Raw genomic sequence first — 24,729 nt, forward strand, 5'->3', positions numbered from 1 at the left:
ATCAGATTTGGGATTGGAGAGGAATTTTTCCTTCAGGTGGTGTTGCCAGGAGCTGTAAGATTATTTTTTGCTTTTTGTGGTGTATTTCATGGCGTATTTTCTGGGATCTGTTGCTAGTGTTGTTTAATGAACTTCTTGTCGTTACAAGGACATGCACTATTGGCAATGCTCTTCCGTCTACCCTGCTCTTTTCTGCGTCACAGTACAGTTTTATCTTTTGCGCTTCTAATGCGTATCATAAGTTTGTTATAGGATGTGAGGAAGTGGTCTGGGTCTCCTGATGCATCTTGGCAGGTTGAAGAGCAGTTGTAAAGTAGGCGTTAGCAGCCTTGTTTCCTGAGATTGGGGGGCCGATGTTGATGTCCCCAGTTTTTCCTTTCTGTCTGATATTCCTAGAATATGTTGCAAAGCTGGACTTAAAATTAGCCCTGCTGGGAGGCAGTTCAGAACAAAATTCTGTAAAATGCACAAGATGATAACCTCTAGAAGAATTAAGAGATTCCTGGCCACTACTGATGAATTAGTTTTGTTATATGAAAGTTGAATGTATAATGTGCATTTTCTCTTATTACAAGAAAAAGAGAGAGAGAGGAAAAAGAAAGAGGAAAAGAGGGAGAGAAAGAAGAAAAAGAGAAAGCAAGCAAGCAAGGAGAGGAAAACAGCTTGACTTAGCCTGAAGCAGAGATCACACACCTGATAAGCTGCCTGTTAAGAGAAACTGAAATATGGAAAAATGACAGTGCAGATGGGGACAATATTGAGATTGTAAAAGAGGAAGTGTGTTAACCAGACTCCGCTGAGCTGTTGAAATGCATTGAATCATCTGACTATGACTTACATTCTTAGGCAAACACCATTGTATAATTTACTAATTTGTCGATGTTTCTTTAGTGGGTAGCACTATGGTAACTGAACGGCTTACCAAACACTGTCGTAGCGAGCACTGCAAAATGCATCTTTCCCTAGCAGGGAGGCACAGTGAGGCCACGTATAACTTTGGAGAATACACGTACATATGCACACACGCACACGTTAGCCGTTTGAGATGGCCCCGCTGCTGGTGGCGAGAGATCAGCGCGGGACGGTCTGTGTCACGTACGTGAGCTGCGTTGCGCTGAGTGGGTGCCAGCGGCTGGACGGCGGCCCCGAGCCCTCGTGCCACCGGGTGCTGAGTGCAGAGAGCAGGGCACTGGGGTCCGCTCGGCCTCGCCGGCCGGCCCCATCCGGAGGCGGGTGCCAGAGTGGCCGGGGAGGGCGAGCACTTCTCTTCCCGTCGCTGTGCGTACAGCGCGGAGGAGCCGGCTGAGAGCTGCCACCTGCAGTGTCACCAGCCAGCTTCTCCGTGGCCACCGGCCAGCGGCTTTTTGCATGAAATAGGTATGTTTGAAGTTTTGCACTGAGCACCAACAATCTTGGGCTCAGCCGGTACCAATATTTATACCCCCCATGACCATCGCTGCACTGTGGCTCTGGACAGGGATTTAGGAGAGCTGGTCTGGTCCCCACAGCCGTATCGTGTGTCAGCACATGCTCACCCTGGACCTCTGCTTCCCCAGCTCTTCGTGTCCCCCTCACTTGTAAGCAGTCTATATGGGGCTCTATAAGTGAATGGGAGCTGCTTTGCTGAGTGCCAGATATAGACAGATGGATTAATTGATGGACTAATAGATAAGTGCAAAGATATTTGTAGGTGTGTTTATTCTTGTTTACAAACTGCCTGAGCTCAGGCGAGATTTTCGAGTATGTGGCAATGGAAGGAATCATATCCATAAAAATGCTAATCTCTCTTGCTTCATCTGTTCAGCCCACAAACACATGCATACACACATGCGTAAAAGAAATTAATAAGGTTTGTTTGTTCTCCTCTTCTGGGCCCTACCTACTTTAATCGTATTTTAACTCACAGCACAGTATGGCACATTGTTTCAGGACAACAAAGTTTTTACCGTAAACACCATACTAAGTAAACCGTTTTTTTGGAAAAGTAAATAAACAATAGGTGAACAGATAATAGCTCCCATTGAATTATTTTGCATAGACATGGCAGCGTTATAGGAAGATTTTCAAAGGTGGAGTCTTTATGTGAAAGGGATCCGATGAAACCCTGGCCCTCTTGCCGGCAAAGGCTGAACTGCCATTAATTCCTGTGCTTTCAGGGTCTCTTGCAGCACATGAGCTGAAGGGTGAAGATACGTCCCTGGGAGTCAGCCTTTGGGGTTAGGCTGCTCGCGGCTCTGCTGCACAAACTGCGAGTGGATTTTTATGCATTGAGGAGGATGCTGTGTGTTTGGTCCAGCGCTGGCTTGTTGCAGCAAACACAGCAATTAGAGAGACCGTAATAACTGGGGAGGGTTACACCCCTCGCGCAGGAAGTTTGGCTATAAACCTGTTTGGCCTGTCTCTGAGTGCAGTATACACTGGCATGACTTGCAGTAAGTTAAAAATATTCACTCCGATCAAACTGTTTCTAATCAAATTTTATTAAATGAGGTATTAAGTGTGTGCATTAAGTGAGTCATGTGTGGCGAAAAGGCATGACTTTAGTTCACTCCGCTACTGCTGTATATATTAAAGGTGAATATCAACAGTTTGCTTTTGCGTCCAATTGACTAATTGGAATGGCTTCATTTTGTGGCAGGCTTTTAATGGAAAGGGCACAGTAGGAAGTGTTAATCAAACAAAGTCTTTGTGCTAATCTTAACACCTACCTTTCTATTTAATCTTGCTTATTGCAGAGGGCTGAGCCTTGTCATTAGTGGAGACAATGAGTCAACATAGAAAAAGTGAGTTACTTTATTTTCTTTCAGTCATAAGCTCTGGGGTTGGCCTCCCACGTGGCAGTGGCGATGTCAAGCTGTGTAATTGCAGAGGGAGCGTACGTCAGCCCTTGGGTGCCAGTGCTGGGACAGGCGATCCGCACTCTTATTCCGCTGGAGTGTGGTCTTCTGTACAGCTCAATGACTTTTTGATATGGGGTGTCTTGACATCTCTTGGGACCTGGTTCATCAACTGCAAGACCTCCTGATTATCTTTGTATATGTCTCACTGGGCCTGGAGCAGGAGTCCACTATTTGGGAAAGTTTGCCCAACTCATGAACTCTTGCTAAAAATTCTGTTACATGGGAAAATCGTCTACAACTCCATTTTTCTACTTTCCAAAAATTATTCAAACTTTGGAAAGAGAGGGTCCCAGAAGGGGATATTCAGAGTAGGAGAGTGTGTATGATTCTGTAACAATCTGTCTGTAAAGGGCAAAGATCCCTGGCCTACAATGGGAGAAAAATAAGTGCAATGGACTAGAATTGTCACTAAACCATTTGGAAACAAAAACAGGAAGAATCAGAACTCCATCTATCCAGAGCACGTGTTTCAAATCTGGAGCTGAATTCCTTATCTTGGATGTATTCGTAGTTAAAAATGCAACTGGTAGAACTATGAAGATGGAGTGTTAGACCAATTGGTTTGTTCGTAGTAGTCGTGTGACTAGAGGAGTAGAATTGCAGTGTTCACTTGAGGGATGCAAAAAGGCTAACCCAAAAGAGGACAACCTTTATGGTTTGAGGAGTTTTTTGGAAGGAAAGCATATGAATATTAATAAGTGATCCAGATGGAATAGCATCTTACTTGAAAGTTATCATTAGCGGTAGCGTATTATATTAACATGAATTTGATTGCACAGTAAGTAAAATTTTATAAATATAAAACATCTTCTGATTTCAAATGCTGCAGTGCTGAGGAAGCTATTCTGGAATTTTCTAATATAGTCCAGTTGCAGTTGCTTAAATAAGAAGAAGTATCAGTGAATAAGTCAGATAAAAAGCTGCTTTATACAGAAGACATTATGCCTGTTTATGATGTATGGAAGTCCTGAGAGAGATGAAATGTCAGTTTAATCTCCTTTGGATTGTGTTTGAAATCTACTTTTTGTGAGGCATTCCTGACTGTTCCAGAGATTACTGTTCAGGCACTTATATAGATTTGGTTTATGTTTGACTTACAGCTCTACAAGGTCCTTTGCAGGCAAATGTTCATTTTCTTCGGTTGTTTCTATTTGGTTCCTTGACCTTGAAGTAAAATTTGTAGTGATTATAGGTGTTGCCAAAAGTTTTCTTCTGACCTAGTTGCTATTGTCAGAACTTACAACACTGTTATCACAATGGATGAACAGTACCAGAAAGAGCCGTAATTCAAATCATCTGTTTTGTCTTCGGCATCTTTGGCACACCAGTGAAGAGCTTTGCAGTTGACCTGAGAGGGATGAAGATTTCTCTCCTGCTCTGTGCAGTAATGTGGAGTCTGGAGTCACTGCAATAAATACTTCTTTTTCCTTCTTTTTGTAAGTTCTTGTGATAAATTTACTGTGGCAAAGGGGATTGCTAGATGACTTAAATCAGATTAACTGAACATTAGATTTATTTCTACATTTCTAACAGTACACAAAGATGTGGGATTTACTTTTGTGTCTTTCCAGACATGAATGTCATGTTTTATTAGAGGATCACCTCAGTTAGGTTCACTAGTAGCTGATTTTCTTCCCAGCCTTGCCACACTTCCAATAGCCTCCATCAGAAAAGAGCCTTGATGGGGAAACACTGTTGGAAGGGAGGCGTGCAATGCCAGCGTCTGGCAGAGCAGTATTACTCTTCTGCATAGAAGAAGAAAACATCTGTGAGATATTAAAACCTTTTGACAGCAACAGGAAGATAATTCTCAAGATAATTCCATGTCAAGCTTTGCTTTAACTTATATCTCCTGCCAAGCTTCCTAAGCCCTAGGTCACCAGGTTAGAGAAAATCGTGGGCTGATTGTGTCATACTTTACTTGTAAATACAGAACTTTCCAATCACAGTCAATCGCCACTGGGACCACATGGCCTGTCATCACCCTCCTATTAAGGGTGACTGTTTCTAAAACATTAACATTCATGTCAGAACTAGATAGGGATCAGCACAGACTTAAATAATTGTCAGGAACAGATGTGAGATACCTAATCAGTTATTTCCTAAGGAAAATGAGTTTGATTGCATGAATAGTTACTATACTACAGCAGTGGTAAACAAGCTTCTGGGACTGAACAGGTCCAATTTCTGGAGCTGAACGTGATTTCTTATTCACTTAAACTGTAGTGTAGTAGATGGCAGCTGAGAGGTTCTCTGGGTTACTTTTTGTGACAGAGCTGGTGATAACCAGGGGCTCGCTTTAAAGAAAACTAAACGTGCTTAATCCTCACAAGCGCTGCCAGCTTTGTCCTGTTTTACAATGTGCAGAATTCAGCCACAGGATGAGCACGAAGCTGCAAATGTTGCGCTGGGACATGATCGTGACATGGGCCTTAATTTTTGCTTCCTCAGGAAGATGACAGCCCCGACCCCCCGATATCAAGTGGCCCCAGCTGCGAGGCGCTGGTGGCGATGGGGTACTCGCTGGCTGGCGCCTGAGCCGGGCTGCCCGCTCAGTGCACCTCCTGCGCCTAGCGTACAATTATTCCGTGATAACTCTGCTCTTTCTTTGAAGCATGGGCTATATATAAACAACAATTAAGGACACAGCCTTAATTTCATGTTTGTTTTGCACCTCTCAGTTGCTAAAACTAAATTAAACAGGAGCAAAACTTTCATGTTAACTCAGGAAATGCATAATACTGCTTCCAGTGAAGTTAATAGGAATTTTACTGCTGACCTTTTGTCGAGCGGCTGACAAAAGATAGGCAGAAAAGCAAGGAAGACGTTAGCTTTTCTCTCTGCTTAGTAGCATGTTTTCCCTCCTTGAGTTTTGGCTAAACTACTACGAGGTTTGCTTGTGGTTTGTAGGAGACATGCACAAAACCAGTGCATGAAAGAAAGAGGTTACGAGTACAAATGATATTTACCTCTCCAACATGGTGTGAAAACCTGACGAAACTGGGACTGTTAGCTAAAGATCACGGACATTTTTAACTACTGCTGCTGGCTTCATGCTGCTTTGTAGATGTTCGTCAGGGATCTTGTTGACCCTGATGGTATTACGTAGTCGGATTATCACAGAAACAAATTCCCTTTTAATCATGGGGTTTTTTACGCATATACATTACAATGTGATTCTTTCCATCAGCTGGTTTTAACATGTGTCTTTCCTGCCAGCCTAATTTTGTTGTGTTAAATATAGTAAGGATGCTGTTAATATAAAGGTCTATGGTTTGAGGTGCTTCATTCACAAAACTGCTAAATAATAAATTCATGCCTATCCTAATTAATTCTGGAAAGCACAAATAAATCCCACGGCCTTCACCCAAGAATTACACAGATGGCTAAAAATGAGCCATATACTGATGGGTCTGTAAACTGAGGCCTAAGTTTTTTTTAGGCCCTTTTCACACTGTCTCGGATCAGGTGTGATCTCACCCTGTTGCCTTTTCAGCTGGCCAGGTCTCTTCTTTGAAAACCAGGGCCACCGATGTCTATAGGTGCAGCTCATCTGTCCTTGCCGGACACTTTCGTAGAGCCAGGACTCACCTGCAGGATGGCAATGTCCATTGCTGCTTGCATTAAGTGCCTACTAGAGAGAGATAGAGAGAGATATCACTTTGAGTGAGATAGACCCATGTATTTAACTTATTGGTTGTATGGGAGTCATGATTTTTGACTCTTAGTAGAGGTATTCTTAGTACTAAACCATTGAAGGGATCAAATAAAACATACTTTTGAAATGTTCTACATGTTCACAGAGTTGTTTTAATCATTAGACAGCATTTAGATATCCAAAAAAACCCTGTATGTCCTTAATTTTCCAGACTCCCATCCTTGTGGGATATTGCCGGTTCTCTGCCCTGCATCCTTCCGTGGCTGTCCCTGTGCAATCCCCGGGCATTCGAGCCTCTGCGGCTGCCTGGCGGCGAGAGCAGCAGGTCCCTTCCTCGTTCCCTGTTTCCCCGAGATAGCGGGTGGATCGACCCTCTTGGAGGACACAATAGCAGAAACGTTGCTATTTGATCTGTGCCGTTTCCCCTGAGTCTCTGTGTTTACTCAAATCTTTTTTTACTTGAGCTTTGTCTGGGAGGGACACATCTTTTCCGGTCTTACAAAGTTTAAAAAAAAAAAAAAACAGCTCCAGGAGAATCCCCAAAGAGAAGTGGAAATTCTGCTGTGCTGAGTCATATTTTGTTATTTTGGCTGATTATCCATCCAGCCTTGCAAATAGACTGCCAAAAAAAAAAAAAAAAAGTGTGAATATCTTATCTCATACAGAATGAAGCCTTGGATCCTTGTGCATAATATGTGTAACAATAATGACCCTGTATTAAAGTGCTTCATGATGGACATGTTAGTAGTCTGAAAAAGATAACAAAGTAATAAGAGAGAGAAATGTTGATATTTATCTTCTCTTTTCCTCTTTCTAAAGAAAAGTTTTGCTTTCTCATTATATTTCTAGTGCAGATTTGTGGTACCTTGCGGAATGATGAATGTGATTACAGTTAATCGTTTAAATATTCTTTTATTCCTGAAGCTTTCAAAACAAATAGCCATTTTTTGAGGAGCAAGTTGAGAAATGTTATGGGCAAGATAGTGCAAAAAAGAATATTGAATGAAAAGTTCAAAGTGCATTAGAGAAGAGAAGGAGAAGGTATGTGTGGGGGTTGTTTTAAAGAAGAAAATCAAACCAGGTACAATATTAACAATTCCGATAAGTGGCAGCAATTCTTCTTGAAAAGATTTTGCGAGCTTCAGTGGTTCAAATCCATCCTTGGTGTAACTGAATTGGAATTACATGTGGATCAACATCTTTTCTGGTTCATAAGTCTTCTAGTGTTATTTGATGCAAATACTACAAATGAGCATGACTGCCCAAAATGCATTTGCTGACTATATTTATCATCTCTCTTCTTCATAGTAAACAAGAAGAGACATCTGTGTAGAAGGTTTGGTGGCCACAGAAAGTACTTTGCATCATACTGTCTAACTGGTGCCATTATTAGCTCTTCTCAGCTCAAAGAGCTGTTCTTTAAGGAAGCTGAAACATAAAAGTGTATTTGATCTTTGGGACTCCTTGCCATCATATTATATATTTGTAATGCAGTAGAAGTAAAACACTGTTTCAGAGGCTTTGGATAGAAAATTCAAGACACCTGCAAGTGATTTTGGAAATTCTGAGTAATGAGATGAGGTTTCTCACAATAATGCTCAAGTCCAGTTCTTAATCATACACTTGAAACAAGTGGGCTCAGACTTTATGAAAAGCGTTTACTTAGTCAGCTTTAAGGCACAGGCCAAGAAACAACTTGATCGGATTAGTCGAGTTTGAATAGAACCAGCAACAAATAGAGTCAAATGAGTGTGAAGCATGCTCCCGGTATGCTGTACTAGAGAAACATGGGAGGGCCGCTGTTACGGAGCGTAATCCTGCAGGATGCTGACACCTCCGGTTGCCTTGTCAGAGGGAGCTGGACCCTGGGAACATCAGGCCTGCAGTTCCCATTTCTCACCTCAGCTGAACAACGCTTCCTCTCTGAAATCCTTCTTTTCCTTGTTATATAAAGGCTGATTCTTTTATACCTCCTCCTTCTTGAAAGGATCTTGACACTTAGAGGCAATGGGTGCACTGCTGGCTATTCTCAGCTGCAAGATGACAGAGATGGCAGCAGTAAGGTCAGTGGGGCATGAATGCAGCTCGGCTGGAGAACAGATGTGAGCACATCATTTAAGGAAAGCAGCTGAAAGTCTCAGAGCCAAATGAGGATAAGACAAATTTTGAAATGTAAGTGCTTTGTTTAAATTCCTTTTGACTTACGTGCGCATTATACCTGGAATGCTCCAGAATTGAATGCACCAAGAGGGTAAAGAAGTTTCTTACGCTTGAACTTGGGTGCATGAAGCCAAAGATATAAAATGAGGTCAGTTAGCTCAGCTGCAGTGAATCCTTTGATATTCATTTAATGGATAAGTAGATAAAACTCTAAGTAAGCTTGCATGTGAGACTTTGAATTTTAGCTACTAAAGCTCTTTATAATTCTCTCACATGCCTTTCACATAGGGCAGTTTAACTGTTCAAGCAGCTAGTGCTGTTCCACTTCTGCTACAATATAGCTGCATGTCTCCTGAACCCATTTTCTCATTTCTTCTGTGTATGAAGCAGAGGTGTGAGATGGGCTGGCACTGGGAAATTCCATCGTTTTGGCAGTGTTTGAGTTTGTGATTCAGGCTGAAGTCAAGAAGTTTGACTCTAGGAGCTGAATTCCCCTCTGCTATAGGGAAGGTTTCAATCTGGTTTAAACCTATCTCTAATCCTTTTGTCATAATATTTCCTTTTTTGAATAGCTTCCTTATGTGTTGAGTTCCAGAAATTCCAGGGTGGTGATATACATGAGAAACAGATTGCAACAGAGAGCAGATTAAATTACTCAGATTTAGGATTATTGGGGCAGAACATTTTTTCTTCATGTTGTTTGAAAAAGGGATAAGAATCTTTTGGGTTTTTTGATTTACTGGAAGAAGTTTGGTATCAAATGAAGGTGAATCCTGAAGTGTCTTTCTGTCAGTCACTCAGTGATTGCTTGAGGAAAATAATAACCAACCATTCCTTTTTTTTTTCCCCTCCTTCATTTGAGAATCACTTCTTATCAGTGATACATATTTAAGGAAGTTCTAAGACTGTAGTCTGATACTTCAGGAAGCTTATTTTAGGAGGGAAGACTTGTCTGAATGCCAGTAGACAGAACTAATCATCAGGACATCTGGATTCACTTCTTAACTCTGCTGTGTGACCTTCGGCCAATGGTTTAGATCAAGCTTTTCCAAAATGTTCCTTGCTTATAGGTGCTTATGCTGTGTTTTAGCATTATTGAAAATTAGGCTGTAACTGCTCCCATGCAGGTACCCATAAACAGAAGCAGTTACTGTCTCAAATTCAGCTTCCCAAAACTGGGATGCTCATAAAAAGAGACAGGGGTAAAATGTGTGTCCCTGTTTCCTCCCTTGTACAACAGGGACAACTGTATTTCCATTTCTCCTTGCAGCATTGACAGTAGTTTGTAAGGCTTAACTGGTATTTGTAGTGTGCCGAGACTTCCTGATGCACAAGCATCAGAGGAGAGAAAGGACAGTAGCAGGCCGTTTGCAAAGCATCAGAAAAGTAGACATTGTTCAGTAGAAATCAAAGGAAGCTGAACAAGGATCAGACTTCCAAGACCTCCCACGTTACCAGCCGAAGGGCTCCCCAGTCCAGCATAATGGAGCAAGCAGATCTAAGGAAGCATAGAAAGGACAGGGCCGAGGGTAGCCAGGCTGTCCGCAGACTATCAGTACTTTTTCCAGCCCATCCGGCCACCTTCCACATGTTCCCTAACAGCAGGTGGAGGAGCAGCAGAGTTGCCCGTTTTCACAGGGTGATCCAGGGATTTACCTTTCTTCACACAGGGACAGGGCAGTGCAGGTGCAGCAAGCTGTATGCTTCCAGGATGCTTTAATCCATGTCACATACAGTCAATCTGTACTTGCCAGAAAGGAGTATACCTACTGCACAGATGTGGATCAATTGTGCTAAACATCTGATCATGTGGTGGAGGAGTCCTGATAGCATCTGGCTTTACCCTTTAATTAAATTAACTGCATAGCCTAGCCAGAGAGAGGGGTCAGGCACCACTGACTTATAGTTTGTTCTTAAGGCAGATATCTTGGAACCTCAGGATGCGTTCCTCGGGGAAGCTAATAGACTCTTCTTGCTTTCATGAGTGATAGAAATGTGCGTCACTTCCACAACTGCATCCTGACTCCAGGACTGATTGACTGGAGCTGTCAGGCTTTTAGAGTGAGCTGAGGTGCATTTACAGGGCAATGGCCAGGGGAGCTCTGTACGTAGACAGAAGACAGGCTGGTTTGAAAGAAGATGCTGCAGTCTGCAACCAGCTCCCACCATCTGCAGGTTCTGCAACGTGTGAGCAGATGGACTCTCCTTTGAAGCCAAGTCATGTACAGCATTTTTCTTCTCCCCAGAGCAGAACAGGTTGTAAATGTGTTCTTAAAATCTTCCAGGACCCACTTCTGACCCAGTTTAAAGCCCCTGGTTTTACTGTGCAAAGCAAACAGCTCTCAGACCTTACTTTTATTTTTGCATTATGAGTTCAACCTCCAGCACAACAAAGCAAACGAAGTGCATGTGCTCATCTCTTCAGCTGTGTCATCCTCCAACATCTAAAATGCATTTTATATACAAGATTGAGAAATAAAAAAGAACGTGAAAACACAAAACATATTGTTTGATGGATGTCACATATAAGAAAAAGAGAACAGCTAAGAACATGGATTGCCTCTTTCAATGAAGTAATTAATACTCTAAATCAGATACTCACTGAATATGCTTGCGGTAGTATGTCATGCATCTTCTTCAGGTGAAAAACTTCCCTTCTGTTAGCATAGGTCTGCCTTTAACCTGGATGTCAGAAGATGAAACAAACAACCCATTAAAAATTTTATATGGAATAGGTAATGAAAAGATTTTGAAGACTTGTATCATGATTTGTTTAGAAAAACCTTTTTCTATTTTGTATGGGTAGTTGTTGGAGGTTGTTCTCTGGCTGACAGAGGTAGAGGAGAAGGTATTTAGTTTGAATAGATAGCTCATTTTCTTTATTGTTTAATGATTACATTTGTTTAGTGCACAAGCAGAGCCCAAGGCCTAAAAATAGATAGTTTAATGATGCGTAGACTTTATGTAGTTCTCTGCTTAGGATGAATTTCACCAGTAGTAAATAGAACAGAAGAGGAATTACAAGAGTTATGTCAGGATAACATATCCAAAAGACAGCTTTGACAACAAAATCCAAAACCCCCAAATGACCTCACTTAATGTCATAAGTACAGCTGATACTAGCTATGTGCTCTTGGTGGGAGTCACACACAGCACCTCCCAGCAAGGCGCTCCAGCTGGCGCTCCCTGATGACCGAGCACACAGCGGTGGGGTGCAGAGGGACCCTCTGGGCAGACCCTTGCATGGTACGACGCAGAGTTAGCAGAGAGTGCTGATTTCTTTTAATAGTGTTCCTAGATGATTTGTTCTGAGAGTTTTGAAGATATTCTGAATAAAACCCTGAAATCCATCTAAAACTCCAGCAGTGAATTTTTGACCGGGTGTTGGTCCATATTGCTTAAGCTACAGCACCAATTTTTTTTTTTTTAGTTTGTTGGGCTGCTCCTTTTATTGCTGGATTTTGTTGGGTTAACCCTGCCCCCATGACCATCATCTCTGTGATTTGCCACAGAAGTGAATATGATGGCAAGTGCCTGGAGGGGTGAGAGAGGGAACCCCGCTCACCTTTTTGCATTCATGTAGCAGGAATGGTAATTTACCTGCAAACATCAGGAGGTGAGTAGTGCAGGAGTCACCCTGAATGTCACCACTACTTTCCTTGGTAGAAATTGCAGATTGCTCTGATTTTTTTTTTCTTTTTTTTTGCAAATTTCTCTGAACTAGACTATGCATTTACACCAGCAGGATCAGTCTTAAGCAGAACCACGACTTTGAGGGGTTCATATTTCCTGGAAATTTTTTGAGAACGTTTTGTTCAAAAGACTTCTGATTGTTAGATTTCTGTATTCCCTCTCTCTGTCTCAATCTGCCTCTCCTGCAAATAGTTGCATGAAAACACACATCTCAATTTCCACTAAAGGGTGTATTGTGAACAACTGCCTTCACTCCCGTTCCATGTGGGAAAACTGTATGTGTGCTATTTTTCTGAGGATTATTTGGCTCTAGATATTAGTCTGAGCATTCAGTTCTGGAAAGACTGTGTCACGAGTCAAGTGTGTTGAAGAATTGTGTATTGATTATATGTATTATCATCATTTCATGGCTAGAGATGAACACAGGTATTCATCCAAGACTGCAGAAGTATCATTTGCATATTCGTTTTTATCCTAGCCTGCCTGTGCCAGTAGAACTGCAGTTTTGTACTATTTAGAGTTGTGAATCAGCAGTTCTGCCTTTTGCCATGTTTTGAGGATTTTAAGAGGCTATTAGACAAATTGATAGAATTAATTAAATACATGCCCTTCTTGTTACAGAAACCCTGGAGACATTTTAAATAATCTTCTCCAGTGTTGCATCTTCACCCTGCGAGGCTTAGTAAATCACTGGAACAGAACAAAGTTGGCCAGCTATTTTCTCCTGGATCTTACAAAAATCCTAGAGAACAAAATGTTCCAGTAATCATCTTTTCTTTTCAAATGTCTCTTAGGTATTTTAATCTTTTTCTCCTTTCTTTTGTCAGACAACAGCATATCCTGGTTTAAAAAAAACCAAAAACCATTGTTCATCCCTGTATCTTTCATTTCATTTCTGTGCTGAATCACAGTGTTCTGATATGGCCTTTTTTATGGTGTAATTGTTTGTATAATCCATTTTCTTTGGGCACCTCTTAGCTTCTGTCTGGAGCTGTTACTGCTGTAATGAATGTAGTCATAAATCTGTCACAGGTAACAAGCTGAATTTAGGGCTCAATAAAGCAGGGAAGGGTACGCTGTGGCTAAGGGAGCGCATCGAGATGCAGTAGTTACAGCGGCGGCAGAAAAAGCCCTCTTCTGACAGATCCCCAGGCGAGACAACGGAATAGTTGGTTCCCTCATCAGTTCACCACCATTAGCCCCGTTCCAGGTGCTACGAAGGTGCTGTGTGAAAATACAGCAGGGGCCAGCAGCAGGTTTTGGTGCTCCAATACGTAAACCGAGGGGCGATTGCGTCTGGTGCCCAACAACCATCGCGATTCTGGGGTGCCGTTTGCTTGGCAAATGTCACTTGCATTAGCATGTTATAATTGAATCAGTAACACTTTACTGAAAAGGTTAAATTCTGCCTTTTAAAAATTATATTAGCTGTTTAGCTGTCAACTACAGGCATGCCCTCCTGTTGCCTCAGGAAGAATGAAACATTGGCATATTGACATATAAATCGTATTGCTGGAGAATGCATTAACTCTCTTATTTATGGCTACGTTGTGCTACAAAGTGCTTTATCTTGTAATCGAGGGCTCTCTGCTGAATTCACTGCATGTAAAATCTGTGGAGATTGTTAGCACAGCACATTTCTATAATTAAAAGATTTCCTACAGTATAGATTTGAAGAATCCCCAACTGCCACACGTTACTCAAGTCCAAAATTTTATGAACAGTTAAACAGAGGCACAGCAGAGTTTTTAGGCAGAGAAAATATTTCTAATTAGACCAATTGATGTAATTGGAAAAATAGTGAAATTAGTTAGGGCCCTTTTTTTAGGTGAATGATAAAAGCTTTATCTTGCCACTGATCATGAAGAAATCTCTCCAGCACTGGATTTTTAAGTGATCTTTACCTTGCCTTCAATGACATAATCACATAATTTAAATTAAGGATGTAATGAAGCATTTATAGGAACTGTTGGGTTTGGGGGAATAATTCTTGCTAATGTAGTGTTCCATTAACAGGAGTTATTCTCAAGTTAATGTTAATATTTTGATGATTTTCAGTCATCCAATAAATAAACATTTTCTGTTGTCAGAAGATTGCAGTTTTAGATGCCTCCTGAAGTCAGACAATTCTGCAAAACAGAGGTTTTTTTAAAAAAATCTCTCACTTTCTCTCTCATTCTCTCCTCAGGAGTAATTGTACCAGAATATTGCAGGTAGCATGAAATAGCACTTTAACTATTATGTGTGTTTCTGAGAAGTCCATTTGTCTTGTTAAGGCTGTCGTACTCCATTACCCTTTCTGTAACCCTAGAAACGATTTTAAATACTATGATATTTGAAAAGTCTAAAATATAACTTGCCCTGGAAATGCTGTGAGTGTTTTTTGAGGCTCTCCCTGTACAAGGGCAGAAAGAATCTTTTCCCTTCACATTAAGGAAATTAAGCAGTGATGCATATGCATTTCTCTGTGGGAAAACTGATCATCACCTAATGTAGGTGGGGTGAAAAAAGGGATGCTGGCAGCATTGGCAGGCATACTCTCTCCTTACCTGCTAACAGAGTTCAGGAGTCCTTCTCTCCAAGTGCTGCAGGAGAGGATTTTCAGTAGGCAATAAATAAATTTTGATCCCTCTGGTTAATACAGTTAAGGTCAAAGAGATTCTGTCTGTAGCTATTTAAAATACTCTTAACATGCAGACATACTGCTGTCAATAGTGCTAAGTGCCTTATCTTGCTGAGGAGTGTATACAACCCTTATGAAACTATTCTTAAGTATTCTGGTTACTATATTTAACTCCAGCTCATAACAAGACAAAAAGCACTTAGCTAAATGTAGTCCTGAAGTGCTTAATCCAGTTAAGAATATTTTGTCCTTAGATGTCTTCTGCTAAGACTTTTTATAGCTCACCAGCCTGCTGCATCATGTAAAAAGCTTCTTGGTGAGTTTGGGCCTGCAAATTGTTTTATGGCCGTTTATTCTGTTTGAGCACCCAAGCCTGTTGTTGAGTTAGGATGTCTCGTGGTCATTGGAGGTGTCCCACTGGGACAGACCTGGGAAGCCTCATCCCTCTGCCCCTTGCAGCTCCCACCATCCACGCTGCGGTGGGCAGCGATAGCTGCTCTCAGAGGCTGGAGAATCAGGGCTCCGCTTGCTGGTTTCGCCTTGGTAAGCATTAACAGGACTGTTGTCTCACTCAGTGACAAAAAAGCCTTTCTCAACATACTGCTTCACAGTCAGACTGTTTGGGAGGACAGTCATGTGTACAAGGCAGGGAACCTGTCGGGCTTTCTGAGGGTTTCAGGTGGGAGATGCTCTTCAGTCAATCGGACTGTACAATACGGGACAAGATGAAGATTTCTGCATAAAGCTTTGCACTCAAAACTCAGGAAGAATCCTTTTTTTTGGCTGAATTTTTGTATAATTAAGCCTGAATAAAAAAATGTTCTCTGAAAATTGCGATGGATCCATTTGTCTTATTTTCATGTTAACTCATTGCTTTGAAAAAAAGCATTTTCTTTATGCATATATCTGTGAAGTTATTAAGACTGAGCAAAATTCTGGGTTGCTTGTCCTTCGAGAAGAGAAACAACTATATAATTTTGAAAAAATAGGACTAACTGATGAGCAATTGTGACTAAGATAAGAATTTCAGTTCTATTTTAGGTCAATTGGATAACAAATAAGATCTTATCTCCTTTTGAACGAGGTAGATGCTTGTAATTTGACCAGCATAAGACTACTGTGAAAACAGAAGCATAGCGGGTCCACCATATTTAAACTTGTTATGTAGGTGTTGTTTTCAGTTGTTGTTTCACTGGGGATAACAGTAGTTGCGTAAGTTTTTCCCTGGAAGTTCATGTTCCAAACTGAAAATGATCACTTAATCTCAACTGCACTTTTTACTGAACCACTTACTACTGAAACACATTAAGTATTTTATGCTCTTGTACTTCTATCGTTTCAGTGCTTTCAAGCCTCTTACATCTAACTTCCATATTACAGTTTATAACCACCATATTACAGTTTATCTGAGACAAATTTTTGAGCAAATGGACTGACAATTGCATTTAGCTGTAATGAACAGGAATTTGGCCTGCTGTCTCATCTAACTCACATAAACCGCCCCTACAAAGCACTCTCTTGGTACCATTGGATGGCATCTGTGTTACTCATGGTGTTTAGCAGTGGTCCTACATTGGCAATTCCTACATCTTTCCTATCTGCCCTTTCCAGTATGCCTACTTGATCTGTATATCTTCCAGCAGTTCTTCAGCTGGCTTGTTGTTTTCTTCCACTTGTGACGTTTTCACTCATCTGAGAAATGGAAAAACTATTGCTAGTCCTATAGAATATTAGAAATGTAGATATGTTTATTTGTCCCCCATATTTACAAACATTTTGTTATTGGTAGTGTCACAAGTTTTTTGCAATATCTTGAGGTGATTCTGAAAGCTAATGATAACAAGAAAAGCAGGTAGTGAACCTGGAGCTCAAAGCCATCAGGTCACTCAAACCGCATTGAAAGTTTGTTAAATTTGGAAACCCAGCACTTGGTTGTTGTTGAAGATATTACTCTCAATCATGGACAGCTTGGTTGTATCTGTATCTTTCCAGAGAATTAGGGTTGTTTGAATCAAAACAAGTTTCGATGGCTGCGGTTCCAGAGGTGAACACTGTGGGGTGGGTATAGTCAAAGAGATCAGAGAAAGAAGAGAGAATGTGACAAAGATGAATAATTGAGAAACAATAAGCATTAGATATAGAAAAAGAAATAATACAACCAAAATTAAGTGTTTGGGATAATTAAAATCATTAAAAGCTTCAAATTCATGTGGCATTCAGAACGTTCATTAGTAGCTGTTCAAATAGTAATCAAAAAGGAGACGCTCGTGTTATGTCCGTAGCAAACCTTAGCGAGGTCCTAAATCCATCCTTAGGTGCTTATATGTGGTTTGCACTGGCTCTAGGTGATCATGTTCATCTTGGAGATTTTTCATCACAAGATTGGATAGCTCAAGTATGGAATATACTCGCTGCTTTTCATAACATACATGCCAGGTCATATTTTGTCGTATTTTGGAAAGGACTTGTATTGATTCTTAGTGACCCCAAGCTAGTAGGGCCATTCTTCCTCACTACCGGGCCATGTTATTGTTTGGAAACAGGAGCTCATTTTGGCATTGCCTGGCTTCTTCTGCAAGTCCAATGGAGTAAATGGTGCACACAGATCAAGAATCCCAGAATACTGTCCCAGCTCTTCAGGTCCTGGAGGCTTTGCTGAGCTTTGACCTGTTATACTTGAGTCTGTTTCTAATTTACCGTGGTAGACTTTTTCAGCCTGAAGTGATTGCGGCTCTCTAAGCTAAGTCTTGTCTGCAATTGTGTTTTAACTGGATTTGCTTTTCCTTCCAGGATTAATTTTTCTCCGTCTCTATTTACATGGTGATAAGAAGTGCTAATCCCACTCAGTCAGTCTGGACTGATGAATCTGAGGAGTAGAACAGGTAATTTCTAATTTGGCTCTTTGCTTTCAATGACTCAGGCAGTGAGAACCACTCCCTCTCTGTGGTGTATATTCACCTTTTGAGACAAAGAAATCGTTTCATTCAGTTTTCCTCTGCCCAGGTCTTCTGCAGGGAGGGAGATCCCCACCCTGGAGCAGAGAAGTGAGGGTAAATTTTTGTTGCTTTATTACGAGCAGTATCTTTAACTTCTATCAGTTGTGGGTACTTCTATTTCATGTTACTTTTATAGCCATCTAGTTGTTTGGGCTTGGAGTAGTCTCAAAGCAGGGAAAAATACTTGCATCTACCCCACGAAGAGTGTTCCTCGGGCACTGAGTCTGGTGGGAAGGTTTTGCCAGTGAAAGTACTCACTAGCATGAAGACTGATGGGTGCTGAAGCTGGGAACGGATGTGATCTCCAGCCGCTTTGGAGCTGTCTGAGGCGGGCTGCAGCCCAGCACAGCGGGCTCTGGGCAGTGCAGGCTGTGGAGTGGTGGTGGCCGGCTTGCCTGTGTCTGCCTGGCTGACACATCTGGAATGTGACTCCCCGTCCCGCTGACTTAGCCAATCTGAGTCACAGAAAGCAAACTACCAGTTAAGAAATTACCCTCATCATGTCTAATTTTCCATCGTTTCATGGGGCTTGAGAGCACCGCATCCCTCTTGAGAACTGTTGTTGCAAACTGTTCTCCTTACCTGTGCTGCATGAACAGTTAGCATAAAATAAAGACAGCAGCCCAGAATGACTTTTTTTTTTGGTGTAGGGACATACAGGCCACAGGGAAGCCAAGTCACATTCCCTTCCTTTCCCTGGATAATGCCAGGTGAGGAACAGTTTTAGCTTGAAGTCTTGGGTATGAATCCCAGTGGCAGGATGCAGTTTGGATGGTGTGTTTAAAGGCCAGTGGGATAAGCAGCAGTCATTGCCTACAGTGGGCTTTGGATGAATCTATCTATCATATGGTCTCTCAGATCTTCTGATGGTACCCTGTTGTTGCTTATTACTAATCCTTCTTGGAATCAGCACAGTTTCCTATGTCCTCCTGTGCTCTTCCACTGGGAAAGAAATCTCAGATACTGTTTAACCACTGCAGTGAAATCCAGCAGCCTGGTTGGTTTCCCAAAACAGGATCAAGCACAGTAGTATCTGGCACAGACTGGAGAATGAAATCACAGTTGCAGAGTAGCTGCTATTTCCTGCACAGAATTTGCAGATTTTGCCTGTCTGTGGTGCTCCCCTGGCTGCATCAGGCAGCAGCTGGGCTTGCATGTGGCTGTGTCGGAAGCACAGAAGGGAGTGCAAAGGCAGCGCAGCAGTTACCGGCTCTGATCTCTTTCCCTGTAAAATCACACCTGTTGAAGCTGTATTTTTTGGCTTTTAGCAAAGGTTTCACTTCTCAAGCCTCAGTATCTGGTGCAGAAAGAAAAAACAAGAAACTGCATAAGGGATTGTAGGTTAGGGAAAGGGAAGATAAGAACATCTGGGATGTCATGATGTACAAAGCAGTAAGCTCCATAGGGTCGAATTCTGACATCCTCAACAAAATCAGAGAATATGCCTCAGTAAGTACTGCTGTCTTTTCCTTCCAGAGCCCTGTGTTGTGTAGACGAACTGATGGATGAAGATGAGAAGGACAGGGCAAAGAGGTAGGAATGGGTCCACAGGGCACAGAGGATGGAAGCCCTGCCAGGGTGCAATTGCAAATGCTGTGTTGTCTGATGCATAAAAACTAGTTGGGGCCACAGATGTCAGAGTCAAAACTCCCATTTAGTTTACAGACTTTGTATAGCAGACCAAAAATAACATATCTCTGTCACCTTTTCAGCTTCTCATAGTGTATTTGACCGCCCCATGACAGGTTAATCAGCACGGGGGTTGCCAGATTACATTGTCTGGCCCTCAGAATCCCTAATTATCCGGTGCCTGTTTATTATCCTGATGCAGTATTCCTAATGCGTCATTTTATTGACATCATGCAGCACTGCTCACCTGGGGTAGAGTTCCCCATGAAACTTAGAGGACAGCCCTGCTTTAGCAAGGGTATGAGTTCGTCTCCCTTCAGAGAAGCATTTGGTTCAGTTCTAATTAGTCTTTCTACATTAGTGCCAAGACGGGAATGGGTATGAATATAAGAGCCGGAGCTGAGAACCTCCAAATGCCAATCTGAATATGAATGGAAATGGTTTCTGCATACCACACTTGATCTAGATCACAGGAAGCATGTATCATCATGAATATGCTTGTAAAAAATTAATTACTACTGGAAGAGTTTGTGTGAAAATAAGGTTACCTCTGATATGAGCACTGGAAAGAACATTTTGGAAGAAACTGAATAGATTGGCTTTTTCCTTTATTGTTTTTAATGGAGGGGAAAACCCTAATAAAACATTATTAAAATGTATTAATGCAAGCTGGAAGTCAGTCTGTGGTTTCTACTGCCGGACTCTTAACATTCCCAGTTTCATATATGACACTACTACCACTCCAGATTTTCAAAACCAGATATAAGAGTACTTGGCTCTATTCCACAGTTGTCTCCACACAGCATCCTGTGTGTATAAGCTACTTTTGCAAGTAGAAGTCAGGAAATAAGGCATCATTCTTTTTTTGCCCCTTACATCTGTGTGCACTAACTGCAAAAACAAACAAAAAAAAAAAGCAAAAAAACCCCCCAAAACTTATAAAAATGGCGTGGGCAAACTGTGAGCATATAGAAGCCAGGGCTTCACTTATTGGAGGAATTTGGCCCATAACACCTTCATCTAGTTACCACCACTTTTGAAATGTGCAAACAAATGAGAACTGCTACTGAAATGTATGTGAAGATATGGTCTTGCTTAAATAAATATGTCATGTTTGTTACCTCCAGATATCCTTGCTGTTTGTGAGTTCAGTCCTGCTGCAAGGCTGTAAGCATCAGCAAAGCACTTAAGTCCAAACCTAATTTTGAACAAATGAACATCCAAGCAGACTTTGGATTCTTACATTTGAAGTCTTTTGCTGGAACAGGGTCCCTTAGCCCTCACTGGTTCAAGCTCTAGGTCCTTCATTTTACTTAGTGGCATTTGTGTTTCCGTTACCCAGGGCATCACGCAACAAATCTGAGAAGAAAAGGAGAGACCAGTTCAATGTCCTCATTAAAGAGCTTTGCACAATGCTGCAAGGCCATGGGCACCCTCTCAAAATGGACAAGTCCACAATCCTGCAGAGGACCATCGACTTCTTACAGAAACAGAAAGGTACTGGAGAGTGCTGGGCCTGTTCCCGAACCTCCCTGTGTCAAAGGCATTGGCTCTGCATCTGGCCAGCAGCTGAGTTCTGCTCAGATGATGAGTGCTGTTTTTCCCAAGCATCCAAAACCTCCATAGATGACACGAACACTAAGCAGGGGGCAGAATAAGGCATAGCAATTGGCCTCAGGAAATTTGCTAGGTTTGAATAGATTGCTGATTGGTTAAACAAGGATATACTTGAAAAGATTCAGTACTGTATGTTTTCTAATGTAATGACATCACTCCATTTCCCTCACTGACCTCTGCATCCCCTGCTATGTTTTGTTCTCCTTTTCCTGTGTGCCCTGCTCTGTTTTCTATTCCTGGACGCTTTGATATTATCTTGTCACTGTCTGCTCTGCTCTGTAGCTTGCTTTTTCCCAGCTCTCTCTTCCCCATGTTCCCTTGCCCAGTCCTCTGTCACCATCCTACTGCCCCTGGGCCTGTTAGATCTCTGTCTATAATCTCTCCCTCTGTCCATTCCCGTTTTTCAGGGCATTTTGCCTTTCACATCTTCCCTCCCCTTCCTCCTCGCTTATTGTCCTCTCCCTTGGCTGTGGAAGAGGTAGGTTCACAAGCCGTGCTGACCTGAAATTGTTTGTCCATGGTCTCTTCATCTCTGCCAGCCACACCAGTCCCCAAATGCCACTTCCCTGTTTCCCTAGAGGACTAGTAGAGAGGAGCACCGGGTGCCACCTGGGTCTTCCTGCCATGTGCTGTGCACGCTCAAACAGGGCACGAGAGAGGAAGAGCAGAGGAACACCATGCATCACAAACGCATAGAGAAAGGTGTTTCTCTACTCTGTTCCCAGGGTATCCTGAGCTAGGAGATGGCAGAAGGCAGCCTGTCCTGCTGCCTGTGGACCCACGTGGGTCCTCCTGAAGTGGCAGAGTTGAGAACCCTTCCCGCTGTCAGTGGTGCCGGCTGGGAGCCTGTAATACCCTCAGTGGATCTGCTGAGTTTACTCTGAAATTAGCCCATTAATCTTCACTTTTGAATGATTTCTTCAGACCACTCAAAATCTGCCCTTTTTCTTTTCTTGATTTCTAATGGCATTTGTATCATGATGGCGTGGAAAATGACTGTTGCGTATGGGAAGGCTTTGTACAGAGAATGATCTCAGGATGATTCTTCTGAAAGCCTCTTAAAAGAAGTCTTATGTTACTTGAAAATGAAAAAAAATTTCTCCAACTAACATGAGTCATGTTGCTTTTTTGATGTTTTCTCTTTAAGAAATCACAGCACAGACAGAAGCCTGTGAGATTAGACAAGACTGGAAGCCTTCATTTCTTAGCAACGAGGAGTTCACCCAGTTGATGTTAGAGGTAAGAAGAAATTAAAGCTGCATAGATTAGTGAGAACTAATCAGTTTGGTGGAGTAGTTCAGAGATATAGTTCCTTTCACCTGTAGGTCCCAATGTTAATGATTTCTACTGTGCTGGCACATATAATCCAAAGCTGACTGAGAGCACTGTTGTGCTGAATGTTTTGCAGACATAGAGTTAAGATGGTTGCTTCCCCTTAAAGATAAATAGCTTTTCATTTAAGAATGAAGACCAATTTGGCCCAGATTTGGCCTGCTGAGAGGAAAAACAGAACTGCCCTTCTCAGAACAGCCAGTAAAACTGGTAGTATTAGCAAAAACTTGAAAGGACCTGAAAAAAACAGAGCAGCTCTCTTCCTCCCACATCCCATTAACATCTTTTACTTGCATTGCTTTCACATGCATTCAGCAGAACAGCTCTGCTACTCTCACCTATAAAAACATTTGGCTGATCTAAAAACATCCCTGTGCTTTGTTGAAGAACCTGCATTTTCCCAAGCCATTCTTAAAGACGCAGCTTGGGTTTTGTGCTGTCTGCTCCTCTGCCTAGGAGCTCTCCTGTCCTGTGTAGGCAGCTGTCGCTCTTTGCCCCACCAGAATAAGGGTGGATGCTGGGCTGAGCTGGGAGGTGCTGCAGTGTCTTAGTTGTTCCTTTTCATCAGGATGTCATGACTCACCTCCCTGGAAAAGTCTATTCAGTCTTTCTGCGAATTTCTCTCACCAAACAAGCTGCTTTGTTCCAGCTGAATCAAAACAAACCCCCCCCGAGAAGTTGCTGGGGGAGACAACCCTTTAATAACTGTCAGTTTGCTGGACTATATTAGGCCATTGACCAGTTTACTTAAAGTCAAAAGCTCATCTGTTCTGAGAGAATTTATTTTCAGCTAAGGCAGAGCACAACGCTGAGGTGGGGAATAACTGGCTGTTAGGGAAGTTGGTGAGCGTACCTCTGCTCAGCATCCTCGGCTCCCTGTAGACTAAGCTGCAGCGCACCCTCATGGTGTCTCCAGAAGAGCTGGCTTTGTGTGCTGTGCCGACCAGAGATTAAACATCCTAGATTTTGATAATTGTTACAGAAGAGTAGGAATAGAGACTGGATCAGTGGTGCAAGAAGCTGTTGCAAAGAACAGGAAAAACACTCGAAGAAAATATATTCAGTGACTTAAAAAGGGATAGAGAACTTCAAATCCAGGCCAGAAACATTGAGAATAAGAAAGGAAAAACAAAACAAAATTTAAAATTGTCATGTCACTAGCCTAGTAAACGAATGCTTTAAACAAAATAAATAGTGCTTTAAATCTCACCCATGATAACCACAAGTTGCTAAAAATACAGCATTGTGTAACTTGTCTGTTTCTACTTTTTCATCCATCCATCCATCCGTCCATCCGTCATGCTAGGTTTGCCATGATGATATCTAGCATCTCTATACACACTGAATTAGTTAACTATTGTGTAATTCAGAACACATAATGAAGTGATTGAAGTCACCAGGATTATGTGGGTGTAGAAAATTTAGCAACCAGTATCTTGCTTCATGTTAAATAAATACTCACTGGATGCAAAGTGCAAGTCAATTTAATATTAATGAGAAAATAAGAATATAAAAAGAATGCTGAATTAGACATCATGTGTCATTTTTATTTTTCCATGTTGAACCATCATTACCATAATTGATTTATGTGGGTTTTAGGCTGTTAGAGGCATCGCCTTTGAAATAATTAGCCTACTGTATTGTATTCTAAGTTGTTCCCTAACATAATTCTTTTTTTTTTTCTTTTGGCCTGCCTTTTATCATTAGGCATTAGATGGCTTTCTCATTGCTCTTACCACTGATGGGATTATTATTTATGTATCTGACAGTGTCTCATCTCTGCTTGGACACTTACCGGTAAGTTCTGACAATGCAATACATTGAAGAATCTTTCTCCTGCCGTAACGCAGCCCTGTTATTGCAAAGATGGGGCTTGGTTTTGTCCAACCAAAGAGGCAACCACCCAAGTGGAAAGATTTAGTACTGTGTAATGTCTGCTCTCCAGTGATGTGTTGGGGCCCAAGCTGTGGACCTCTGGAAGCGAACTTTGGGGCTATGACAGCATGAGAATTAGAAAGCCAGTTCTCTCTCCCTGAGCCTTAGTTCCTGTCCCGTACAGTCTGGCGTCGAGAGGGACCTGTGTCACATGCTCAGCAGTGGGCTGCAGCCATCCAGGGCAAG

At 41.9% G+C, this 24,729-nt stretch overlaps 1 protein-coding gene across 1 annotated transcript in view; it reads left to right on the forward strand.

The window, feature by feature from the left end:
* Positions 1-19,522: 19,522 nt before the first annotated feature.
* Positions 19,523-24,729, forward strand: part of PASD1 (PAS domain containing repressor 1) — a 31,249-nt gene continuing 26,042 nt past the window's right edge. The window contains 4 exon segments of the mRNA XM_067303961.1: positions 19,523-19,563; positions 21,002-21,156; positions 22,424-22,515; positions 24,316-24,405. Coding sequence (XP_067160062.1) covers positions 19,532-19,563; positions 21,002-21,156; positions 22,424-22,515; positions 24,316-24,405 — 369 coding nt within the window. The 5' untranslated portion in view covers positions 19,523-19,531.

Source organism: Apteryx mantelli, chromosome 13 (genome assembly GCF_036417845.1).
Source record: "Apteryx mantelli isolate bAptMan1 chromosome 13, bAptMan1.hap1, whole genome shotgun sequence".
NCBI lineage: Eukaryota > Metazoa > Chordata > Aves > Apterygiformes > Apterygidae > Apteryx > Apteryx mantelli.